This window comes from Sceloporus occidentalis, unplaced genomic scaffold (assembly GCF_023333645.1).
Source record: "Sceloporus occidentalis isolate IW3139 unplaced genomic scaffold, rSceOcc1.0.p SCAF_1, whole genome shotgun sequence".
NCBI lineage: Eukaryota > Metazoa > Chordata > Lepidosauria > Squamata > Phrynosomatidae > Sceloporus > Sceloporus occidentalis.
Window position 1 is genome coordinate 135,993,411 of NW_028316981.1, and position 24,371 is coordinate 136,017,781.

Sequence of the window (24,371 nt, forward strand, 5' to 3'; positions counted from 1 at the left end):
CCGACCAAATTCATCCCTAAAGTAGAGTCCCTGAGCAGTGGCTTGAAGGGGGCCAAAGGCTTCCTGGCTGATTGCAGGCGTTTCATCTCTCTCTGACCCCATCCTCAGAGGGACATCCTACACTCCTGTGTCCTCCCCACCTGCAGCCCAGGCTCCAAGGCCAGACTGGCCTTCCATCTCCTTTCTATGTCCAACCGCTATGTCTTTCTCCACAAACAACCATTCTTAGCCTTGGACTTGAGACTTCATTTCCATACCCAAAGGATTGTGAATTTGGAGGTACATCCCGACGTATCTGTGGCATACATTTGTCTGTCCCTGATTTCCACTCCACTAAATCCATCTGAGGAAGCAGACTGAAGTCTAGGGAAGCTCATGCTGCCAGCCGCTTAGACTGAGGAGGAGCCTGCCTGCAAAAGCTATCCTCCTCCCCATCCTCCCCTCTCTAGTAAGGGCTGAAAGAGCATGATGGCATCTGACTAACATCTCCCGTTGTTTCCTCCCTTTCTTTCTCCTCTCGCCTGGCGAAGAAGCCCATGGAGCCCCAAAGCTTGCCACAAGAAAGGCATCCCTGATAGGCAGTATCCCTGAGTCCCTGGATGGCCGCCTTGCAGTGTGTTGTGGCCCAGAGCCGTCTCTCTGCAGAGTCCCATATGGCCCTGATCCAGAAAGAGCCAAGGCGGAGCCCAAGGGGGCTGTGTCTCCGGCGTGGATGCAGCCCAAGCGGGCCCTGTGTCTGTGGAGGGGCGGGGAAATGGAGGAGGAGGAGGAGGAGGAGGCGCCGAAGGGAGCCTTAGTTCCTTCCCTGGCTCTGGGCCTGGCTCCGCCTCTTCCCCCGAAGGACCCGAAGGAAGGAGACGGTCTCCGCCGCGCGCTCTCGCTCAGGTGAGGGGCGGGAGGAGAGGGAGAGGGGTCGGCCATGTTGGCCGAGTGCTCCTGCAGTGGAAGGGGGCCCTTGGCTCCCTGGGGCCTCCGCCTAAGGGCCCGGCGCCGCCATCGCAGCCCCGCCCGAGAGCGGGAGTGCGCTGCGGCCGGCCTTTGGTCTCCAGAGGAGTCCCTGAGCAGCGGCACTCAGCGAGAGCCAGGAGGGTTTGGCCTCCCCCGGGCAGGAGCCCTCGGGGGGGGGGAGCCTGCGGTGAAGCCGGGACCAAGAAGGGCTGCCTGCAGAGAGAGAGAGAGAGAGAGAGAGAGAGAGAGGCATCATGGCGGCGGAGGAGGAGGAGGAGGAGGAGTATTGCCCCCTCCCCTCGGCCACGTCCGGACTCCGGAGCAGCAGCAGCAGCAGCAGCAGGAGGCGCTCTTGGGCAGAGGAGGAGGCCCAGGGCCCTGCGGAGACACAAGCAGCAGCAGCAGCAGCAGCAGCAGCAGCAGCAGCAGCAGCAGCAGCAGCAGCAGCATAATAATAATAATAATAATAATAATAATAATAATAATAATAATAATAGTGTAGTCCGTCCCGAAATGGAAGCCGTGCTGGAAAGGGAGGATACTTTGAAGTCCCTCCCAGACAGAGGCGTCCTGGAGAAGGGCTGGAGGCCAGGCTCCAAAAGCCCTGCCTCCCAAGCCCTCTCCAGGGCAAAGGATCTGGGGCCCTGCTTCATAGGAAGTGTAACATTTCCGCATAACAATGGCCTCTCTCTGCAATGGGAAGTTAGAAAGCGGTGGGGCTCCGCATCCCCTGGGGCACAGGCACACTGGGACACAGCAGACACAAAGCCTCACCTCTTAGCATGAGAGAATGCCTCTCTAGGGGTCTCCAGCTCCTCCATCTCCACCAGAAGCGGACCATAGAATCCTGCTGGAGGACCTACAGATGCCTAGAGAAGTGAACTCAAACACTTTCATGGCCGGCACCCATAGTTTTTTGTAGGCTTTTGGGCTCTGTGGCCATGTTCTAGCAGAGCTTCTTCCTGATGTTTTGCCAGCATCTGTGGCTGGCATCTTCAGAGAATGTTTCCCTGGAAAGGATTTGCATGTGTATATATACAGTTGTCCCTCCGTATTCGCTAGGGTTAGGGGAACAAGACCCCCGTGAATATGGAAAAACCACAAATAACAAAAACACTGTTTTTACCTGAGAGGACACCTCTCTAGGAATCTCTAGGTCCTCCAGTGCAACTCTATGGTCAATGTCCAACATACATGGACCATAGAATGGCACTGGAGTAGCTACAGATGGTCTTTCCGTGCAACTTTTAGTTAAAGTTGACCACAGAGTTGCACTGGAGGACCTAGACAGTCCAAGAGAGAACATATTAATGAAATCCGTGAATAATCAAATCCACAAATATCAAAGCCGCAAATATGGAGGGATGACTGTATTGTGTGAACCTGGAAAGGCAGGAGTGATTTGCATGAGTATTGTTCTGTTGCTAACGGCAGTCCTCAGGGTAGAAGGGTCTGCACAAGAGGATTAGTGTCTGCTTGATAGTGTTCATTGTCTGCTGGGAGACTGCAAATGCAAATGAGAAATCTCCCAGCAGACAATGAGCACTATCAAGCAGACATCAATCCTCTTGTGCAGACCCTCCCACCCTGAGGCCTGCCATTAGCAACAAACAATATACATCCAAATCACTCCTGCCTTTCCAGGTCATACAATATATATAGCCAAGTCCTTTCCAGGCAAGCATTCTCTGAAGATGCCAGCCACAGATGCTGGCAAAACGTCAGTGGGAAACTCTTCTAGAACATGGCCACAGAGCCCAAAGACCCCACAAAAAAGCCTAGAGAAGCATTTTCTCTAGGAATCTCTAGGTCCTCCAGTGAGATTTTATGGTCATCTTCCAGCAGAGTGACTCTAGAGGACCTAGAGATTACTAGAGAGAACCTATTAATCAAATCTGTGAATAATAAAATCCGGAAAAGTCAAAGCTGCTAGGACTCATGCACATTTCCCTGACTGGTTTCACTGCCAACCTACCTCCCAAATACAATAAACTGCAATTCATTTGAAGGAATGTTAGGAGGAAGAGGAGGGGTGGAGGTTGGGAAAAAAGAGGGGACAGATAAGTTTTGTGGGTGATGATGGGAATGAAGAGAAGGCTGGAATAAGGATGGGACAGCATAAAGGAAATGGTGGAAGCCTGGAAAGAGAAAGGAAAGGAGAGCAGGGGATTTTCTCCTTTCCTTTGCTCTGCGGTTTCAGGGGTGGTTGCTCCACGTAGTGAGGACTTGTGACTTTCCCCTAACTGTAACATATCTACATAGGCAAAAGCAAACTAGGACATATCTATGCGCCACAGTGCAAGGCAGGGAACTCTTCAGAGACCAAGAGGAGACATTCTACTCAAATAGAAAGCCAAGATCTAACACGATTGGGCTTTCTCCTAACAAGAAACCTCCTATCATTAGAAATCCCCTGCCCTGTAACTTCCTTGTTTGATTTGGTCATACTCTCTGGAGCAGCAGAGAACAACTCACCTTTGGTAACAGCCATTCCAGCTAGTTGAAGAGGGATGTCATGTTTCCCCTCAGTTTAAGCCTACTTGGTTCACTCAGCCCTTCCTTCCTTCACAGTACCTCTTTCATATGTTTCATATACAATCTTGCTGATGGTTCCTCTTTGTCACTTTTCTTTAAAGTAAAGATGGTCTGACTGGCTCTTGCTCTCTTACTGGGTTCTCTTTGTGTTTCTCTTGCAGTGTAATAATGGCTCCAAACACAGAGCGCACCTTCATCGCCATCAAGCCTGATGGAGTCCAGCGGGGATTAGTAGGTGACATCATCAAACGATTTGAACAGAAGGGTTTTCGTCTGGTAGCTATGAAATTTTTGCATGTAAGTTTCATTTTTATGTGCATGCAGCAAACCTCTGTGCGTAAAAGCTAATGACTATATGCACAAAAATTTTGCTGTTATTTGAAACAGGGCTGCATGCACAGCATCTTGGCAGTAGTCTTGTATCAATATAGAGGGCTATAAATATAGGCCTGCCATGTTACCCCCCCCCCCCCCCAAGTTCTTTTTTGCACACATATGTTTGTATGAGGAAGAGAGTTAAGATGGGAGGCTTGTAGAGACAGCACAAAATCAAAGGTGGATTATGAAGAGGAAACACAGTGTGATTTAGCATATTCTTAAATTGATTATTTGTGATGTAGCTTGAAATATTTCAACATGTACTGTTGGCCATACAGTTTTTAAGTTTCAGTTGATTTATATTGCATGTTAAATCATAAGCATTGTACATACGTACTTGGCGCATATGAAGGTAGATAAGAGGACAAAAATGTGTCCTAATTATTTTTGATATAGTAACAGTGTAGCCTTTCAGCTGATTTAGTTTTATCTTCAGACTGATCTGCCTAGTAATTTTCTATTTCTTCTTGAAGCAACTTGTGAAATACAGTACAAATAAACTTGTATGACTGTGATATGAAGGTTGTACTGGGTAAAGCAACAGGTGGTCTGTTCAGCAATAGCCTTGCTAGATCTCTTGAAGCTGACTTTCCAAATATAAGGTACCAGTTTGTCACAACCTAACTGTAAGTTTAGTTATATGTATCTTATTACTTGCAGTATGACATAGTAGTCTTTCAGACATTGTGAAAGGATTCAAAGTAGGGGTAAATAAGAAGCTCCTTTTTGTAACTGAGAATAGGGCAGTGATGGTGAACCTTTTACAGATCAAGTGCACAAACTGCAACCCACACCCCACTTATTTATTGCAAAGTGCCACGTCCCTCTGCTTTTCTAGTAAGAAACTGGCAAACTCTGTGCTAGGGCAAGATCATGTGTGCCCACAGAGAGGGCTCCGAGTGCCACCTCTGGCACGCGTGCCATAGGTTCGCCATCACTGGAATAGGGTATGAATCTGTTGCTGTGCTTTGTTTCTCTCTAGGCTTCTGAAGAACTCCTCAAGCAGCATTACATTGACCTGAAAGATAGGCCATTCTACCCTGGTCTGGTTCAGTACATGAATTCTGGCCCTATAGTAGCCATGGTAAGTATCCATATATGAATTCACAGCCACTTTATGGATGTTAAGGTTTACTCCCTTTAGACCACGGGACATGAACATATGGCCCTCAGGTATTCTTTCAACTGCAACTTCCATTAGTCCTCATCACATATGGCCATACCAATCTTTATTAAAGAGAAAATAGGGAACAATGAGTCAGCTCAGGAATGTAGTCATTTTGCAGTTTTCTTCTGGAATATGAACATAAATCCCATTCCCTCTCACTTAACAATCTGTCTCTTGTATTGTGGTAATAGAATAAAATGTGTAGGTGATATACTTTATTTGAAAAAAAAACTTCAATTCTGAATTCTTTTCTGTAGGAATTATCTAATATTATCAGGGTTGGGCAGTCTAAATGGTAGACTTCTTCCTGAATAATCAAATCAACATTTTCTTCCCCATTTCAAGTTGAAAGGTTAAGTTGTAAAAACTTAAGGGAAATCTCAATGTAATTACTCACTTCTTCAAATAGAGGAATTTCTGAGACTTAACAGTACATCTGTGATGTAAACGTGTTTTAGAAGACTGGAGCCTAAGGGAAGCTGTTGATGCTTCTTCAGAAACCAGGTATCTTACGGAAAACAGTGTCTCCATTTGGTCCTAATTACCAGTAGTTCCAGAGTATTAACTGCTACAACCATAAGTCAAGTCATGCATCTCTAGTGGCTTTACATTTGCTCTTCTCTGAGTTCAGCTCCTTTGTTGCCATGTGTATTAAATGCCTGAATTAGCTTAACAGGGACTTCCCTAGGTTTTCAAAAGTCTTAACTTTTTCACCAAAAAACTTTTAGCTCTTTCTTTTGATAAAATACTGTGGGTAGCCATACTTGCCTAAACACTGTGAAATTCATGGGATCACCATAAGTTGACAGGCAATACACATTTTCTAAGCAAGTTTATTCTTACAGGTTTGGGAAGGGCTCAATGTTGTGAAGACAGGCAGGCTCATGTTGGGAGAAACTAACCCAGCAGATTCTAAGCCTGGCACTATCCGTGGTGATTTCTGCATTCAAGTGGGAAGGTTGGTATTAGAATTTACCTTTTTGCATGTTATAATATTTAGAAGCTGCTGTTAAAATATTACTAGTTTTTAAGCTCTTTAAAAGAAAGTATACAGGATAAGAGACTTCATCAGGGAGATAACTATAGCCTATCTGCGGCCCGTTCCACACGGGCGGAAAGTACGTGCGCAGCACGTACTAGGGTTAGAAAGGGGCATCCTTTCTGGACGCCCCTAACCCTAGTACACGCCGAGTGCGTACAAAATGGCAGCACCCGTTCTACATGGGTGCCGCCATTTTGACGTAGTGGATGTTAGCGTCCGCACGTCTCAGCACCATTATGACACCGCAAGTGCGCCATTGGCGCCTTGTGGTGTCATAAGGGCGCTGCAAGAAGCTGCATTTTGCAGCTTCTTTTTGTTGCGCAGAGGAGTCATGCGGTTTGGCTGCTGGTGCTCCTCCGCGCAGCAAATGACAACGCTGGAAGACCGCCCTTTTTGGGCAGTCTGTAAAGCACCCATATTTCTCAAGCAGAATGCTGTACTTTTGTGTTACAGGACAGGCTAATTTGCTTGTTCAGGGCTACTTTGATTGCCATGCTTACAACTGTTCATTTTCTTTCAGGTCTTGATGGTAGATCTGTTCTATATGAATGGCAATATAAAGAGCTATGCTACCATTACAGTTAAGCAGTTACTCTTAATTGATTGAAGTTGATGTGTTTAATGTGTGTGTGGTTGAGAAATTGTTAGGTCATAACTGGAAAATGTGGGGTAGTTAGGCTTATAAAAAAAATAGAAGTTCAAGTGTTGTAGGCTTAGCTGTGAGTAGTCCATTACAGACTCAAAAAAATAGCCAATTCCATACAAGTCTTATAACTGAATTCTTCGTTTTCTCTGAAGGAATATAATCCATGGCAGTGACTCTGTTGAGAGTGCTCAGAAAGAGATCAACCTGTGGTTCAAGCCTGCAGAACTTGTGGACTTCAAATTGTGTGCTCATGACTGGATTTATGAATAAAACAGACCTTAAAATGAATTGTGCCTTCTTCCAATGAAGCATCTCATTCCATTCAACTGATATGGGAGCAATTATCACGGTTATCTTTGTGATTATTGGCACTAATAAAATATCGGTAACACATGTATTTCCTTATTAAATAAACAGAAAAGGATGTATGTGAACAGTTCTACTGAATATTTATTAGAAATGTCATCAGATGAAAGTCATAGCATTGCAATAAATACAGTTGGCCCTTATACACGGATTCAAGCATACACGGTTTGAAAATGTTCAAAAAAGTATAAATTTCAAATATGAAACCTTGATTTTCCATTTTTTTATAAGGGACGCCATTTTGCTATGTCATTATATTTAATGGGACTTGAGCATCCATGAATTTTGTTATACATGGGGGATCCTGGAACCAAACCCCAGCGTATAAGAAGGGTCCACTGTATTGCAAAAGCTCAAGTTTTCTAGCAGTACTACAAGCAAGTCTCAATTTGCAGTGTCCCAATTTATGATGTTTCTAAAATAAATGAATAAATAAATGAAAGTCTTACCCATAATGCATAAGAGGAGAAAGGAAGTGGCATGTTGGCATTGCTGGAAGGTCGTGGGGGGACGACGACTGGGATCTTGGAAGAATTGATTTCCTTAGAATTGATGCTAAGAGTTAAAAAAATGAAAACATGGGAGTTTTGCTATGACAGGAAGGGATTTCTCCAGCTTGCTTAGGTGGAGGATGATCAAATGGAATCTTACTGTCTAAAAGGGTTTGCTCTAGGATAAAAATGTGTCCTCTTTTATGCTTTAAAACTCTTAAAATTGGTGGGTGTTTACATACATACAGAAGTTTATTGTTAAAAGCTAAAAGCCATGACAATATAAAATAGATCCAATCAGCAAATACAAAAACAGTATAAAAAGATCAAGGCACAACAACTACAAATAAAACAACATAGTAAAATTAATAAGAGAGGCCCATCAACGAAAAACAATAATACATCATTAATGATAAAACAATAGGAACATAAAACTAGAATGGTTCTAGCTGTCATTCCAGTCGAGAAAATTGATTCTAATCTTGCTAGCAGCTAAACCAAATTTTGCTATCATAGAAGTAACAAATGCATTGTTGCCAGCCTAAAGGACATAAATCTGCTGAAGGCAAGATCAGTCGGAAAGGGAATGTAAAATACATTCAAGAAACCTTTGTCTAGGAGATATATAGAGGACAATGTAAAAGGTAATGTTTAATATTCTCCACTTCCCCTGTTTTGCAGATAGTCTTAGATGGACAGGAGTGTTATTGTATCTGTCTGTTAAATAGGCAGAAGGCATACATTGGTACCTTAGAGCTGTAAATGCTTTTCTAGCAGGGGCCCAGAGTAAGATTAATAAAGTAATGCTCTAACCCAAACACTCTTGTACAATGGGTACCAAAAACCTCTTTAAACCTTTAAAATTGGTGGATATTTAGTGAAATCACTAACTTGGTGGCTATTTCAGTGCCATCAGACCATATTCCCCAGTCCTTAATGATACCCTTCATTTTATATCCACCTCAGTTTATGTCATTAGTCCAGGAATGCCACTACAGTGTAAACTGAGACTCAACTGTATGCCATCTGTATACTCACTAAGAATCCAAAAAGGACATTTAAACAAAAAAACTTGTGTGTTTTTGACAAAAGGAAATATTCTTGATTGATGGTATGCAGAGTAACTTCTATAATCAGGTTTAGCAGCACTAATAGCTGGTCAATGTTTACAAGGAGGGACAAAGTTTTCAACATCGTTTAAATGGCTTAAGAGGTTTGTGTTTAGAACAGCATGGTCTGGATCCAGACTTCATTACACAGCAAACCAGTGAAACATATTAAACTAGTTGAACAAAATTTGGGTACAACTCCAGATGCTTCAGGTTCAGCTGATTTGTTTTCTAACCAGGCTTTGTCTCTGCATATTGCATTACTGCACTCTTCTACAAGAGATCTGTCAAAGCATATACCAAACAGCAGCTACAGTTTATTGTAGGGGTTCATACACTATTTTCCCTTCTTGCTATTTTGTAACAGTACATATGTGCAATTTCTAGTTGAAATTTTGTTCAACTAGATTAGTATGTTTCATGTTTGTGCTTGGCCCCACAGTAGCCATTTTGTAGTTACAACAATGTTGTGTGCCTTCCAATTTGTTTCTGATTGATGGCAACCCTGAAGCAACCCTATCATAGGGTTTTCCTGGCAGGTTATTCAGATGAGATTTGCCATTGCCATCATCATAGGCCGAGTGCGTGTGTCTTGCCCAAGGCCACCCAGTGGGTTTTCATGGCCTAGCTAGGATTTGAACCCTGGTCTCCAGAGTCCTAGTCCAATAGCATTCTAAATTTGTCCAACAGTCCACAAAAGTTGAACTTTCAGTTCAATAAAATAATAATATGGCTGAAGAATAGATATTTGTTTTTTATACCTTAATTTAACATTAATTACTGCTACTGATTTTCCTGTATGGAAAAGGATCTTTGGAATCTTTCTGAGCGGTGTGCATGTGTGTTTCACTTAACAGAAGCTGAAGCACTAGGTACTTACTATGAGAATACTTGAGTGAGTTAACATGCTCTGGATGAGCATTCATCAAATGGAATTGAATCCAGACAAGATGAAGAGATTTTGCTTCTAACCACCTTAGGTTTAGAGTAAGGGAGAAATTTGCCTAAAATAAAGTTAAAGAGCCTGAACAGACAGGCCAAAATAAAGCTGCTTTGGGTCACTTTGGAGGTATGCTGTTTAAATGACACATGCATCTTAAGAGGCCAGATACTACGGCAAAGCTGCGCTCTAGTCCTTAGGAATGGAACATGGCTTTGGCGTGGCTTCCGGCCTCTTGGGACGCATACATCATTTAAACAGCACACTTCCAAAGTGGCCCGAGGCAGCTTTATTTTGGCCTGTTTGTTCGGGCTCATGGTTTCGGTTCTGTGTGCTATCGGCCTAGCCCTGCTTTTCCAAAACCAAATTAATGCAGTAGCTAGAAGCCCAAAAATATCTTGATAGGGAGAGGCAAGTGAAAATCTCCAGTATGTTTTTAAAAAGGAAATTCCTGAAGACAGACCAAAAGAAGACCATATAGCTGGTTTTACTTTAACATTTTATTCTGTGTAAAAAAAGGCAAATTTAGTGAATTATTTTCATCTTGTACACAAAGTTATATTTTTAATGCTTTTTTTCACATCCATGCTTGAAAATCTGCAGTCTGGTAAAAATGAAAGTAACATTATTTTTTCAAAAGCATTTTTCACTGAGTTATGTACATTTCATTAGAGGTTTTAAAATGCTCCCATTTGACCACACAAGTTACCAAGAAAATAAAAGATTAATTTTATACAGATATCGATCTATATATCAAATACATACAGAAATTATGTAAAAACCCAATACGTTTTTTAAAAACTTCTGCCCTGAAACAGTTTTTCCAAGCAGAAGCTGATGCTTTTTTTCTTCTTTTTTTTTTTTTTTTATAAATGGTTGAGGCCTTACTTAAATATGAAAAGTAAAAAGAACAAATCAATTTAATCACAGTTTTAATCCCTTTCCAATAAAGGATTGTTATCAAATATATTAGCACCATAATACAAATATTGATGGGAGAAGGTGTTCACATAAAAATGACAACAATAAAAACAAACAAACACTGAAACCCGTGTTAGTATCAATAGAACAAGAAGCTGATAACTGCTTTTGCTGTCCTCAGATTCAGCAAGAAAATGTAAAACATGAAAAAGTGGTAGCTGTAAAATTTTGAGCTGTAGAAAGAAGGAGCACTTAAGATGTAGCTCACTTTGTGATGCCTTCTTGTTCTGTTTATTTTAAATCCTGCCTTATGCCAAATACTGAAATTATTAGCTGGCCTTAGCATCAGTACAGACCTCAACCACCTGATCAACTCCCATCCCAGCATCCTCCTGATCTGTGTTAATTTGTTCACAGTAAAATAGAAAGAGAATGTTCTTAAAGTAAATACCAAAATGCATGCATACCAAAGCAACTGAACCAGTACTAAGAAAGCTCACTGTCATCCAATCATCTGCTGTGTTAAAAGAGGCCACAAATAAACATTGTTTAGAATCAACACAGAGAACAAAAATGACCGAGGCAACTAATGTAGAACAAGGGCTCATTCCAGAAAGCTTCATGACATTTAAATTAGAACTTGGTTTTAAGAACAAAAGTGAGATTTCATACTTAAAATTTCTGTCATATGCACATACATATATCAGGATTAACTATCCTACCCACAGGTAGGAATGGAACAAAGCTAGAAAGATTGGCAGTGCCACAAAATTGACATAAATATGCAGAGCTACCTTCAAAAACCTGAGGACTGGCAATATAGCACAAATCAAGATTTATCACCCTGAAGCATGATTCCAGGTGTATAAGTTCCGGCAAGATATTTTGAGACTGGTTCACGTTAATTTTCTGGGCTACGTATGGCACAGATTAAGTGTGGCTATATATATTTTCCAGGAGCTGCCATATTCAACCGAGGTAGAAGGAGGGTTGCCACATTTGATCTTGAGAAAGGTTCTCTGCCTTTTTACAGTTGCATGACTGGCAGAAATTTAATAAAGTTTTTTTAGCATAAAATGTGCAGTGAAGAGGAAACCTTCTCAATTTCTGCCCATCAGGCAGGTGCTCAAGGTGCAACATTATGCCAGGAAAAAAGGGGGCAACTCCACCTAGAATGTATGTTGTGATGGTTCAAGCTCAAGTTTGGATTTTATGAAGATAAGAGAATGAAGTTATACACAAGTCCAAGCTTTCATGCTGGCCTGCTGCTCATAAAAGAGGACTCTAGTGTACGCTTTATTCTGAATCTCTTTTCACATTGCAAAGATTTAGGTATGCAGATGGTCCCTACTGGAATCGGAAGAAATACTTGTGCAATTTCTAATTACGTCCTCTGAAGTTAAACACTCTTTAACAAACACAGGTACCACATGCTGGACCTTGAGCACTACAGTCTTGACCCTGCCAGTCATGTATGGAATTTATCACCTTTATAATGTGTGGGCAAAGCTGAGGGAATCTCGCCTCCATATGGGAAAAATATTGGACTGCATGTTTTAGTTACAATTTTTTCTAGAATCTTAAGTTTGCTTTTAGATAATTCTTCCCTTGAACACAGTGGTCTTATTATGGTAAGGGTCATCCTTGTTTTGGAAGGCATTGGCTTAAAAGGAATATTATTCTCAAGTAAAAATGTTTCAGAAGAAGGCAGGCAGTCCAAGGGATCTCAAGGCAACCTCAACTATAGCTTTTGAAAACATTGGTTGTAATCTAGTGAACCTGCATGCTCATGCGTGCGCTGTTTGCTCTCCTTCTCCAAGAGCAGCCCTCTTCTGACATGAAGAGCTGCTTTTAAAACTGAAGAAGTGCAGCACTTGTAGAAGGGGAGAGCATTCCATCCAAGAGAAAAGGGTAGCCTAGTCAAGACCATATCGCTTCCCACTCCTGTGAATCATAAACATCATCTTTTAAGAAAAAATATGGAATAGCCACTTAAATTCACAAGTATTTGACATCCGATACTCAGTTTTTAAAATATGTATACATGAAGCAACTGTCCAAAATGGCCTAGCTATATGGCAAAAAAAATAAAAAATAAAAATAAAAATAAAAAATAAAAAAAAAGTAAGAAAGAAAAAAGGGGGGGGCGGCTAGAAACAGTTCATACATTCCTATACTATACAGAAAAAATGTACTTCCAGTAGTTACTACAAAATTTTACACCATTATCCCCTCTTGCATAGAATGTGGTAAACCTTTGCATATCACCTATGGTATGTACCCAACAATAGAGCAAGATAAACAAGAAAAGAATCAAAATTGCTGGTTTTCAACTTTCTATGCGATTTTAAAAATTCAAACCTTTATATGCCAAAACAATTGTTTCTGGGGCTTTGCAAGTTGCTTGTCATAAAGCCTTAAAGAGTGTAGAGGCTGGTCTATAGGATTAATTTCTTCTAAATCCTACCTTAAAGAGTCAAGAATTTGAGTTACACTTCTCTAAGGAGAACTTACTATACCCAGAAGCAGTTAGAGAACATAAGCAGTTAATTCCTGAGAGTTTAGTTAATGAACCTTACTGGTAAAAGCAAAACTCTTTGACACACATCATCCTGTCACAACACTGCAGAGTGGAAATGTCAGCATATTAAATTCTGTGAATGAAGCCATCTGTTAATATCCACATAGATGTAACTCTCTTGGAAAGATTCTAGGGAATTCATCACTCCAGTCACTACAGACTTGTGAAAACATTTTGCTTGACAACAGCAACAGCAGCCAAATCACAGAAAATATAATGCCAAAAGCAGGACCCAAGCCATCTTGAGGCAAGCTAGCTTAATTCATAACAAGCTTAGGGAAGACGAATGCTGTGTCCCAAAGCAGAGCAGACTTCTGTCTTTCTCTTCTGCTGTTACCTCTTCAGTAGCAACACCTTTGAAATCAAGACTATCATCTTGGTGGGGGGACATTTGAATCTATCTCCCTCTCCTTGAACAAGGAAAGATGTCCCAAAGTCATGTCCATCTGATCACCACTCTAGTTAAAACTTTGCTGATTATCCAAGACTTCAAAATCTGATGAACACTTGTATCCAGTCCATGAGCCAATGACCTTCAGCTAGATGGACCAAAGCTTGGTTATCCAGAAGCGTAAGCAGGCTCCTGTCAGTTATGTTGCTACCTCCTGGAGACATGCATTTCAGATTCTGTTCTCCCAACTTATTTTGATATGTATTCACCACTCTAAAACTCAAGTCTTGTGATGTAACTGTGAAAAAGACAGGGTATGACTAGTGTAACTTTAAAATTCAGAATCTCCCAGCTTGTACCAGAAGGTTCACTCATTGCAAATAGTTCGTGTTTTCGACTATACCATCTCACCTTCTTCAAAGGGTTTCCTGCAATCCTGCTATAATTAAGCTTTTAAATTTTACCAAAAAATTAGAATCTCATTTTTAAACAATGCACAATAAATCTGAACTTGAAAATATTACAAAAATTCTTTTAAAAGCTTCAAATACAACACAAGTGTCAACTTTTTAATAAATTGAAAAAATCTTCTTTCCCACTAAAATAGTTTCCTCATCCTCCAAAAAATTCTGAATTGAAATCTTTTCTGCAGTTAGCAAAGTGCCCTTAAGTAGAAGTCCTCAAACTGTTATCATCAGAATGAGAAGTTCAGCCTGAAGCAAGGCTCTTTCTTTGTACCATCCTGCCCCGACTGGTGCTTAGGGTTCTTGTTTGATGTAGTGGCTGGCTGACCCATTGCTTTCCTGATCAGATGCTCCTTGAAGAAAAGTGTACTCCTCTCCATCTAGCAACTCCTCCTTCAGCTGCAGTGAGGATACTAAACATGAAAAAGGTGGTTAAAAACAAACACTGGTGAACCTTTGAAGACACTGTGGGTGGTAACACATTTTCTTTCATTTCAGACACTGAAACTTCAAGAAAGACTCCAATGTCTGTTGTTACTTTTGTGAGTTAACAAGAGCTACAAGTTCCAAATGTAACACTGAGAAGCAAATATTTAGATTGTGTGCCTATAATGCAATGCACTAAACTGACGGAGTGAACTGGAAAATATGACTAGAAAAATAAAAACAAAGGGAAAAGAAGGCATGGGGATACAAAGATTTTGATTAACAATTATTAGTATTTTCTAACTTTGTAAAAAAGTAGAATTAATCCTGTATTTTACAGTATAATCCTATATACATCGAGTTGAAAAGTCATTTTTGATTTAAAATGGGCTAAGACTCAGGTAAGGGTGCAAAAAATTGCTGCTTTAACATATTTTGTTGTTTTGTTCCTTCAAGTCATTTCCAACATAAGGTGATTGTATGATGAACCTGTCATAGGGTTTTCTTGGCAAGATTTGTTCAGTCTGTAGTTTTTTGTGGGTTTTTCGGGCTATGTGGCCATGTTCAGTCTGGTTTGCCATTGCCTTCCTCTGAGGCTCAAAGAGTGTGGCTTGCCAAGGTCACTTAGTAGTTCTCCATGGCCAAGCAGGGATTTGAACCTGGGACTTTCAGAGTCCTAGTCCAGCACTCAAGCCACTACACCATGCTAGTTCTCTTTAACAACTACAGTTTCTAAAGAAAAATATACAGGTATACATCAGTTAACAAAGTAGATGTGTTCCTGGCCATTAATTCTCGAACAAAAAAATTGAGTAGCAGAGGCAGAAATAACATAGAAAGAATAGAGATAGGTTCAGCAGTTCAACATGTTTCTGCAAACTTTTTGTCCAAAACTAACAAATATATGAAAAGAAACAATCAGGTGAATTAATTTTGCATAAGTAAACCTGTTAAACTTGTTGCACAAGTAAACATGTTAAGCCTTCTAGAGATCACTTAATGGCTTCTCCCTAAACGCATCTAGTGATGGATTTTGTTTTCTTTCATCAACTTCCAATTTTCTTACAATTTCCATTTTGGTGATCAAATTTACAGATCTATGCATGCTTAACATGCTGGCGAGGGTCGGGGTGGTGGAGAGGCTGCTGGTGAGGCAGCTTCCCTTTCACAGGTTTATGTGCTATTTCCTTTCCTGTTTCATTACTATTCATGTATGATCAGTAAGGGATCCTGGTGGCAGTTGCTATTCATGTTGACAGCTGCAAGCAGACACACACAGCTAAAGTATAATCAGCTAGAGCAGAATCCCATTCTTTTCCAGTTCAAGATTTTATTGCAGACATGCTACCATAAACAAAGTCTTAGTGTTTCTTCAACCCTTTGTTATTGTCCTCCCCATGCTGCTAAAAGCTTCCAGCAAAACAAAAAACAAGGAAGAAAAGTGGGGCTGAGTGACCATTAAAAAACTTTGTTTGTCAGCCACTTTGTTAACTGAAGTAAGCAATAAAAGACTTGTCCCTCTCTCATAAACATACAATATCTCCTATCCCATAACCTATTCCAAAATCATGTATTTTCTCCATGGCTACATAAAATTTTATTAGTTACAAATGAAATGTGGCTTATGCAGGCACAAAGTAAATTGTTCCAAAATAGGACAGGCCAAGTCTTAAGTTTTATTACAGCAACACTTCTTCTCCACTAGCCCAGATCCTGCAACTTGTATATGGAATACTGGAATCACCAAACTGGTGTTTCCACAGATTCAATTACATATGGATGGTTATAGGTGTAGTGCTAGGTAAGGCATAAGGACTTTTTTTTACACCAAGGACAACCCACAACAGGCAAAAGATGGTTATATAGAACACTGGTTCCACCCAGGATACCCTTGCCAGATTATGTGTATTTTATAGTATTGTAAAAGGTTAACTCCAAATGTTGTGTGGGGGTGTGGTTGTGGTGGTACACCACTTCATTTAATTTCTGACTAATTCAAACCCAGGGCCTTCTTCATAAGGGATGAAAACCATCTGGCTCTACAAGAATTGCTTAAGCTCATTCCTAGCCACTGAACCAATGTACAACCTCTGAGGGACTGCATGATTCTCACCTGTGCAGCACCTCTGGAAGCAGAAAAGGAGGTAGTACTGGGGGTTACTGATGGAATGAGGACACTGGAGAAATACCTCTGTCTCCTATTGCCAGTAGACCTCCACTGAGTTCTAGTCTGGATCAAATCCACTGGTTCTCCTCTAGCTTTTCCAGGGAAGAGCCCTGGTGGCATGGTGGTTAATGCCTGTACTGCAACCACTCAACTGTGAGTTCAATACCAGCTAGGGGCTCAGACTTTCAGGCTTGCATCCTTCCAAAGTTGCTAGAATGAGTACACAGCTTGTTGGGGACAATTAGCTTACACATTGTAAACTGTTTAATGAGTTTTCTGTGGGTTTTTCAGGCTATGTGGCCATGTTCTAGAAGAGTTTCTTCCTGACGTTTTGCCAGCATCTGTGGCTGGCATCTTCAGAGATGCTGGCGAAACATCAGGAAGAAACTCTTCTAGAACATGGCCACATAGCCTGAAAAACCCACAAAAAACTATGGATGCCGGCCATGAAAGCCTTCAACTTCACATTGTTTAAGGAATGCTTAAGTGCACTGATAAGTGGTAAAGAAATGTATTTGCTAATGCTATTTTCCCAGTGTATTATTTTTCTAAGGGCAGGATTAATATTAGATGTAGATATTTAAACAAACCTCTTTTCACCATTACAATATATCTTCAATAAGCAATTCACATTTTAAAAGGTTAACTTTTAGATCAGCTATGAAAATGCCCTTGGGAAGACCAAGTAATAATCCATCAGAGGAAAAATCCTAGGCATTTTAAATTGCTGCCCTACATGGATGAAAGCCCTTTTCTGTGTCAAAATGTACATCAGTTCTGTTTCTACAGAAATGGCAACATGTTTATTTCTGTCTTAATGGTTTACTCGACATTTAGCTTTATAGGAAATTTTGGTGTCTATGTTATAACACTGCAACAAGAGAACCCATTAAAAATAATGTTTAATCAATATGCAAATGAACAGTAAGTAGTGCTTTCAAGAAGTCACATAATCACTGATATTTGACATCAGCAATTCTATACTCCAATACATTTATTTTGAGAACTGCTGTTTATGGAAGTATATACTAGAGAAGATCCATTATCCATGCTGGCAAAGCATGAATCTCTGCTTCCATTCTTACACCATCATCCAGAAATGGCGGCTACCCCTTCTTCTTTGCTTCTTTGCCAGATGCACAACAGCTGGGGTGGAGGGCTCCTGGGCACACTTCCATCTCCCTGGCTACTGATCAACTGTGGAGATGAGCCTGGCCATGTTTCAGCTGCCCATGAACATTTGGGGAAAGAAGAACCTACTGCTACTATGAGCCTTAATTTGCTCCTTCTTTCCCATGTACTCTGGTACAGCTGGAACATACCCATGTACTTCCCTGCAGCCAAGCAATGGCTGGGAAGAGACACTCTGGCTTTAAGATCCCACTAAACTGCACACCCAGAGAAGGAGCTTTAAAGAGATATCCAATACCTCCTTCCCCAACACCCTCAAAGTACATATGCCAGCATAACTAGAGACTACACCAACATATGTAACCTAAAATGATCTCGCCATTAATTGCTATAGGAGAAAGCTATCAAAACATAACATGTAATGGAAAATGTGTTCTATCTGATACAGAAAAAAAAACCCAAACCTAATTCAGACAGTTTTTTTTAAAAAATGAGGCCCTCTGCTGTTTAAAATTGTGATATAACACATGGCCATCAACAGCTGCCTGAACATTATATATTGATATTAAGGGACCAGAGCAGCAAAACACAATATTGATAAATAAAAAGCACAAAAGAGTACAAAGGAATCTGTTTTAATGTAGTCTCAAATGACTGGTGATGAAGTAACTAAAAGATGAATAAAAATAACCAACAGCCATGGTCAGAAAGAAGGGAACGTGGGAGCAGTTTATACTGTAATTGCTGTATCCTTCTAGGCTTGCATTACTTTGGACGATACGATGGCAAGTTCAGCTGATCTTTGCTTTGATCCAGTATTGCAGCTTCCACTATTAATATCTGTATCAATGTCTTTTAAAAACACAAGAGTCTGCTTTATCGTCTCAAAAGTATAATCAGTTGCTACTTGGAACCTTACTAAAACATACAGGCCACTTGACTTCGGTCTTTCTATATCATCTTCCTTGCTGACACACATTCCTCTGCTAAACAAAATTTTGGGAAAAAAATTTAGGCATTAAAAATTACATGCTAGATTATACATATTCTACAAATTACAAACCTAATATTTATCCAGTGCTATTTTTATCTCTAAAACACCTGTATATTTCCTACAGTTATCACATATTGAAGAAGCTTGCTTTTTCAATTTTGTTTGCTAAAGACAGTATAGAAATGCAACATCCTTGCCAACTGTGCAAGTGTGTAATCCACCTGTGTAGGTATATATCCACTCTACAAAAGGCTTTAAAGTCACAAATCATCTACACAGAGAGAAAAGGGGAAGGAGCATCATAAATGATCAAATACAGGCTAATCAACCTGAACTGCTGAGGCTTTTCTTCAGAAAAGAAAACAAGAGTGCAAGCTTCATATTCTATCTGTCCCAGACTTTACTCCACCCAAATTTGATGCAGGTGGTAGTTGTATTTCAGGGCTACAATGACCATGAAAAATGAGTCATATGACTAGCATGCCAACATGGCTTTACTTCCCAAAAGACTAATGACTAACACACTAACTGCACTCTACAACTGAAACTGTGGAAATGGATGTAACAACTCTGAACTGTGGTCTAGGGCCTCAATCTTTTTAGCATCTTCTGTCTTTTAGATTCTTCCTTAAATCCCAGTTTACAGAGGAAGTTCTGAAGGCAGATTGGCCAGAAAAATACATTTAGGTGTCACTCTCTGTCAGGCCCATTTTAACCAATAGGAACATTTATAACTTCAGCTTGGTGTGGTAAAGTAAAGGTCCATCTTGCAAATCCCAAGTTTGCCAAATATTTCAAGGACACTGAGGCTGCATATTGATGACTATTAGCAACAAAGATAAAGAAGCTGTTTTGATGAAAGATTAAGATTAGTAAAGGACAGGCTTTTGTGCAAAAACTCAATAAACAAGAACTTTGAAATGCTTTGTTTCTCTTAAACTACATATAGAGTAGAATTACTACGAGGGGAAGAGAAGCATTTCCTTTTTTTAAAAGTATAGTAACAGTTGGAGGCCATCAGGGAAATGAAGACAATAACAGACTCAAGTCTAAAACACACTGCAGAAATAATCCAGTTTGAAACTGCTTTAACTGCCTTGGCTCAGTGCTACGGAATCCTGGGAATTGTAGTTTATTGTAGCACCAGAGCTCTCTGACAGAGTAGGCTAAAAGTGTCCCAAAACTACAGTTTCCAGAATTCCCCAGCACAGAGCCAGGGCAGTAAAAACAAACTGGATTATTTCTACCATGTGTTTTGGAGCACAGTTACAGATGTTAATTACTGCTTAGAAATAACACCCATATTAAGTCCTGTTGTTCATACTCATTATTTTATTCTCACTTAAACCTTATTCCAGATAAACTGTTCAACACATTTCAGTTAAACCGATTTTGCCAAGGGGACCTCCTCTTAAGCTTACTACATTCACTGTAAAAAACTGGGCTAGTGCCCTTTATAGCTGGGGGGGGGGGGCAGAGGAGGGGGATGTAGCAATTTAACATTGGAAGCTTTTTCACCATCATACTATTTTTAGAGAAGCTGCATTTGTAAGAGCAATCCCTATGGCTCACTTGTACACAGGATTTCATAGTATGCTGGTAACCTCTTAGGATGGTTAAAGAACTATGTTGCAATTTAGTTGTCAAGAGGAAGCCCAAAAGAGTGCCAGCCCAAGATATAAATCTATGTTGGTTCTGCATCACTGACATCTGCACTTTACTGACATAATGGGTGTGGTCTAAAGGCACAGGACAAGGCCACCTGGGTCTGATCAGTCCCCTGACATGAGACGAGTTGGGAAGCCTGCACATTACAGTTTGAGCTCCTAAGAAAAATGGAGTATTATTAATACAATTACAATGAATAAATGGAGCTGGCAGGCATAGTTATGTGAAACAAGTTCATCTAATAGAAATCAAGGGTGTAAAATTTGCTTTCCTTTTTTTTTTTTTTTTGGGGGGGGGGGTGTCAGTCCTTAATATTAGGAAAGTGTTTTTTGTGCTCTGTATAATACATAATTAGATTTTTTTTAAAAAAAAAATCAAGTTCAGATTTACACAATCAAAGCTTTCATATGTCTTGTTAGAATAGGACTTTCATCATATATGCAAAGATAGCACTGCTAATAGCATTTCTAAGAAATTGATTAGTCTTCTTATATGGTTGTTTCTGAAATGCATACAGTATACATAAAATATGTAATTAAAATAGCAGGCAGCTTTAAGCTTAGAAACTACATCTATTCTTGACAGTAAACATTCAAATTGGATCTCTGATATGAATAAACAATTTGAAGCAGGTAATGCAAAGAATTACCCTAAGAGATTATTGACAGAAACTACAGAGGATTCACTTCATCTCTGTGAAGTAAGTGTTTTCTGGTCTTCCAAAATGATTCATAAATATAGTTCTTCAGAATGACCAGAGAGAAGTTTGCCCCAAAATAAAGAATCATCTTGAATAAGCAAATCTGGCTTCACTATATAGTGTAAATACAAGGAATTTACACACTGCAGAAATAAAAGAGTTTGATGCCACTTTAACTGCCAAGGCTCAATACTATGGAATCCTGGTAATTACAGTGGACCCTTGTTATATGCTGGGGTTTGTTTCCAGGATCCCCTGTGGATAACAAAATCTGTGTATGCTCAAGTCCCATTAAATGTAATGACATAGCAAAATGGTGTCCCTTATAAAAATGGAAAATCAAGGTTTGATATTTGAAATTTATACTTTTTTGGAACATTTTCAAACTGTGTACGCTTGAATCCATGTATAAAAAGTCAGTATATAAGAAGGGCCGACTGTATAATTTATGGTGGCACCAAAGCTCTCTGACACAAAAGGTTTTAAGCCAGGGCAGTTAAAGCAGTCTCAAACTCGATTATTTCTGCAGTGTCTTTTGGACCTTAATTAATTTGGGTGAACGTAACAAGAAAGGAAGCAAGTGTATTTCTTCCAAGTCCTCAGAAATTCAATGAGCTGCTGCTGCACCAATTTTATCCACTACCCTGGATATTCAGGGCAAGGTGAGGCACCATTATATTTCCAAGAGAAATCATACTCATTAAGAAAAATATATATTTAAAATACTGTATATACTCAACTATAAGTCGACCTCATATATAAATTGAGGGCAAGTTTTTGGGCCAAAATTCTGGATTTTGATATGACCCATGGACAAGTCAAGGGTAAAACTTAGGCACGTGTAATTAAGGATGTAAAGGATGAAGTAAAGGAAAACAATGCCAAAGAACTTACAAAATTCCAGCAGACATAACTATTTGTGCACACACTAAAGGCTGGATGGCTGAGAGAGTAGAAGGAGGTCAGTGCTTCCAGGGCAGATTAAATTCTTGCCTTTCACCATATGCATTAAAATACAGTACTTACATTCACCCATGGATAATTCGACTCAGGTTTTTTGGGTCAATTTTTAACCTACATTTCTAGACTTATACATGAGTATATACAGCAAGCTTGGTTTAGAGATATCACATGTTCTTCAAGAACATCTGCACTGCTGAAATACAAGTTTTACCTTTCTTAACATTGGAAATGCAAACAAAATTTAACAATTTCAGGAAATACATATAAGTTTTTAAACTAGCAAGGTGAATAAGCATTGAGTAATGCACCTGTAGAGATGTTGGAATGGCAGAAAGATGGGGATGTGCAATGAGCTGGATTTAGCATCTTGACTGTTTTGAACAGTGCATAGTTCTTCAACATGGTTACTGAGAAAAGACAGCTAATTGCAATTCAGGATGTGAAGCCTTCAGCCAGAGTTGGAGCATTCTCTCTTACCAGCAACTCTAGTATACATATGCTCCAATAGCTAGAACAACCCAAGAAGCAAGGATAGGCAAAGCTGGAACTGGATAAGAAGGATAAATTAAACATGTTCCAATCTGGGCACAGGTTTTCCTAGGGTCTCCTGTCTTTCTCAACCTATTCTTCTGGCAGAAGTAATTTTGCAGAATCCATATTTCCTCACTGGTTAGTGGCCACCATGTCACACTGCAATTTGCTGCATGGTGCAAATTGGATCTTTCTTGCCGTGTATGTGGTGTACTAAAGGTGAAGGTATTCCCCACTGACAAGGTTGTCAAGTCATGTCTGACCGAAGGGGGCGGTGCTCATCTGCGTTACTAAGCTGAAGAGCCAGCGTTGTCAGACTACTCTGTGATCATGTGGCCAGCATGATTACACAGAACGCTGTTTACCTTCCCACCAAAGTGGTACCTTGCATTTGAATGCTTCAGAACTGCTAGGTTGGCAGAAGCTGGGACTAGTGATGGGAGCTCACCCCATGATGAGGCATCCAGGCCTTGAACTGCCAACCTGCCGGATCTTGCAATCAACAGAGTCAGCTTCTTAACCACTTGAGTCACTGTATTCCTATCTGGAGTGCTATCTGGGGCCTAATAATGTCATGCAGCTTGTTTTATGTGCTGGGTAACACCAGAATCATCATTGATATACGTTACATAGTCATGTCAAGGCCTAGTAAATTCTGTAGGTGTCAAAGGAAGGACCTCTTAGGAACAGGACAGAATCCAACATGGATTCTGTGAAGTTTCCAACAAAACCTGAACTATTTTATATCCAGGAAGAACCTCATGCCAGAATTCTGCATTAGTTGGAATTCAGAAGGAAGGGAAATCTAGGCATGTTTTCTAGGTTTGAAGCCTGGTCAGTTCTACAGATTTTCCAAAAGGCAAAGTCTAAGGACTTTGGAAACAAAAGTTGCCAGTATCCTTTTTCCATGTGGTGCTATTTTATCTACAGAAAGCAATAAACAAAATCAGTGGTTCTCAAATGGTGGGGTGGGACTACACTGGGGGGGAGGGTTGCTAAGGGGTGGCTCAAGATTTGGGAGGCCCTGATCCCTTATCTTTCCCCTCCTCCCAAACATTTTTATATGTAAAATTTACATGGGTTGGGTTAATTTTAACTGTTATTTCCTTATAAAGTTAAAATATGAATATACATGAATGTGCGAATTAAAAAACGCACACTAAATAAACAAAATATTTTTATTCATTTACTACGCTGAGGGAGGGCACAACTGTCCACATGGAGATATAATGGGGAGTCCCAAGGGTAAAAAGTTTGCGTACCACTGAGGTAAATATTCATTAGTGGACATTTTTTCATACACAAGTGGTGTTGCATATTAGACTGAAAATATAAACAAAACAAAATGCAGAAATTCTTTATCATGGTTGCCTTAATTTAAGGAGTTGTTGTGTGCCTTCAAGTCATTTCCACCTTATGGCAATCCTAAGGCAACTCTACCACAGGACCTTCTTAGCAATATTTCTGCAGAGGGATTTTGTCTTTGCCTTCATCTGAGGCTGAGAGAATGTGAATTGCCAAGGTCATCTAGTGGGTTTCCATGGCTGAGCAGGGATTCAAACTCTGCCTTCAGAGTCATAGGCTGAATTTGCATTGCAGAAATAATGCAGTTTGGACCACTTTAACTGCCATGATTCAATGCTATGGAATTTAGTGATTTAGAGTTTTGTGAGATAGCAGTGCAAATTCAGCCATAATCCAATGCTCAAACCACTACACTATAAAGTTAAAGGTTTCATTTTGACATTATTGTCTAGTCATATCTAACTGTAGGGGGCGGTGCTCATCTCTGTTACTAAGCTGAGGGAACC

At 40.2% G+C, this 24,371-nt stretch overlaps 2 protein-coding genes across 14 annotated transcripts in view; one reads left to right on the forward strand and one right to left on the reverse strand.

Annotated features, from left to right (window-relative positions):
• Positions 1-776: 776 nt before the first annotated feature.
• On the forward strand, positions 777-7,151 carry LOC149322244 (nucleoside diphosphate kinase). Its single transcript, XM_089537550.1, has 5 exons — positions 777-885; positions 3,645-3,780; positions 4,844-4,945; positions 5,875-5,987; positions 6,870-7,151. Exons 2-5 carry the CDS (start codon positions 3,652-3,654, stop codon positions 6,985-6,987), a joined length of 462 nt encoding a protein of 153 aa, XP_089393676.1. The 5' UTR covers positions 777-885; positions 3,645-3,651; the 3' UTR covers positions 6,988-7,151.
• Positions 7,152-10,108: 2,957 nt separating this feature from the next.
• The window catches only part of MBTD1 (mbt domain containing 1), a 67,774-nt gene continuing 53,511 nt past the window's right edge, over positions 10,109-24,371 (reverse strand). For 7 of the 13 annotated variants that reach the window (XM_089537675.1, XM_089537623.1, XM_089537604.1 and 4 more), the window contains one exon: positions 10,109-14,393. In XM_089537675.1, the coding sequence (XP_089393801.1) occupies positions 14,275-14,393 (119 nt within the window). In that variant the 3' untranslated portion in view covers positions 10,109-14,274. Of the gene's footprint in view, positions 14,394-18,323; positions 18,691-22,337; positions 22,577-24,371 lie in introns of those variants that run through there. The other 6 variants (XM_089537693.1, XM_089537643.1, XM_089537683.1 and 3 more) reach the window with 4 other exon arrangements.

What these genes read in the sequence shown, in the direction of transcription:
- LOC149322244 (XM_089537550.1), top strand. Translation starts at nt 3,652, where the DNA reads ATGGCTCCAAACACAGAGCGCACCTTCATCGCCATCAAGCCTGATGGA. An exon ending in TAGCTATGAAATTTTTGCAT is followed by an intron (nt 3,781 to 4,843) that starts GTAAGTTTCATT and finishes GTTTCTCTCTAG; the next exon opens with GCTTCTGAAGAACTCCTCAA. An exon ending in CTGGCCCTATAGTAGCCATG is followed by an intron (nt 4,946 to 5,874) that starts GTAAGTATCCAT and finishes TTATTCTTACAG; the next exon opens with GTTTGGGAAGGGCTCAATGT.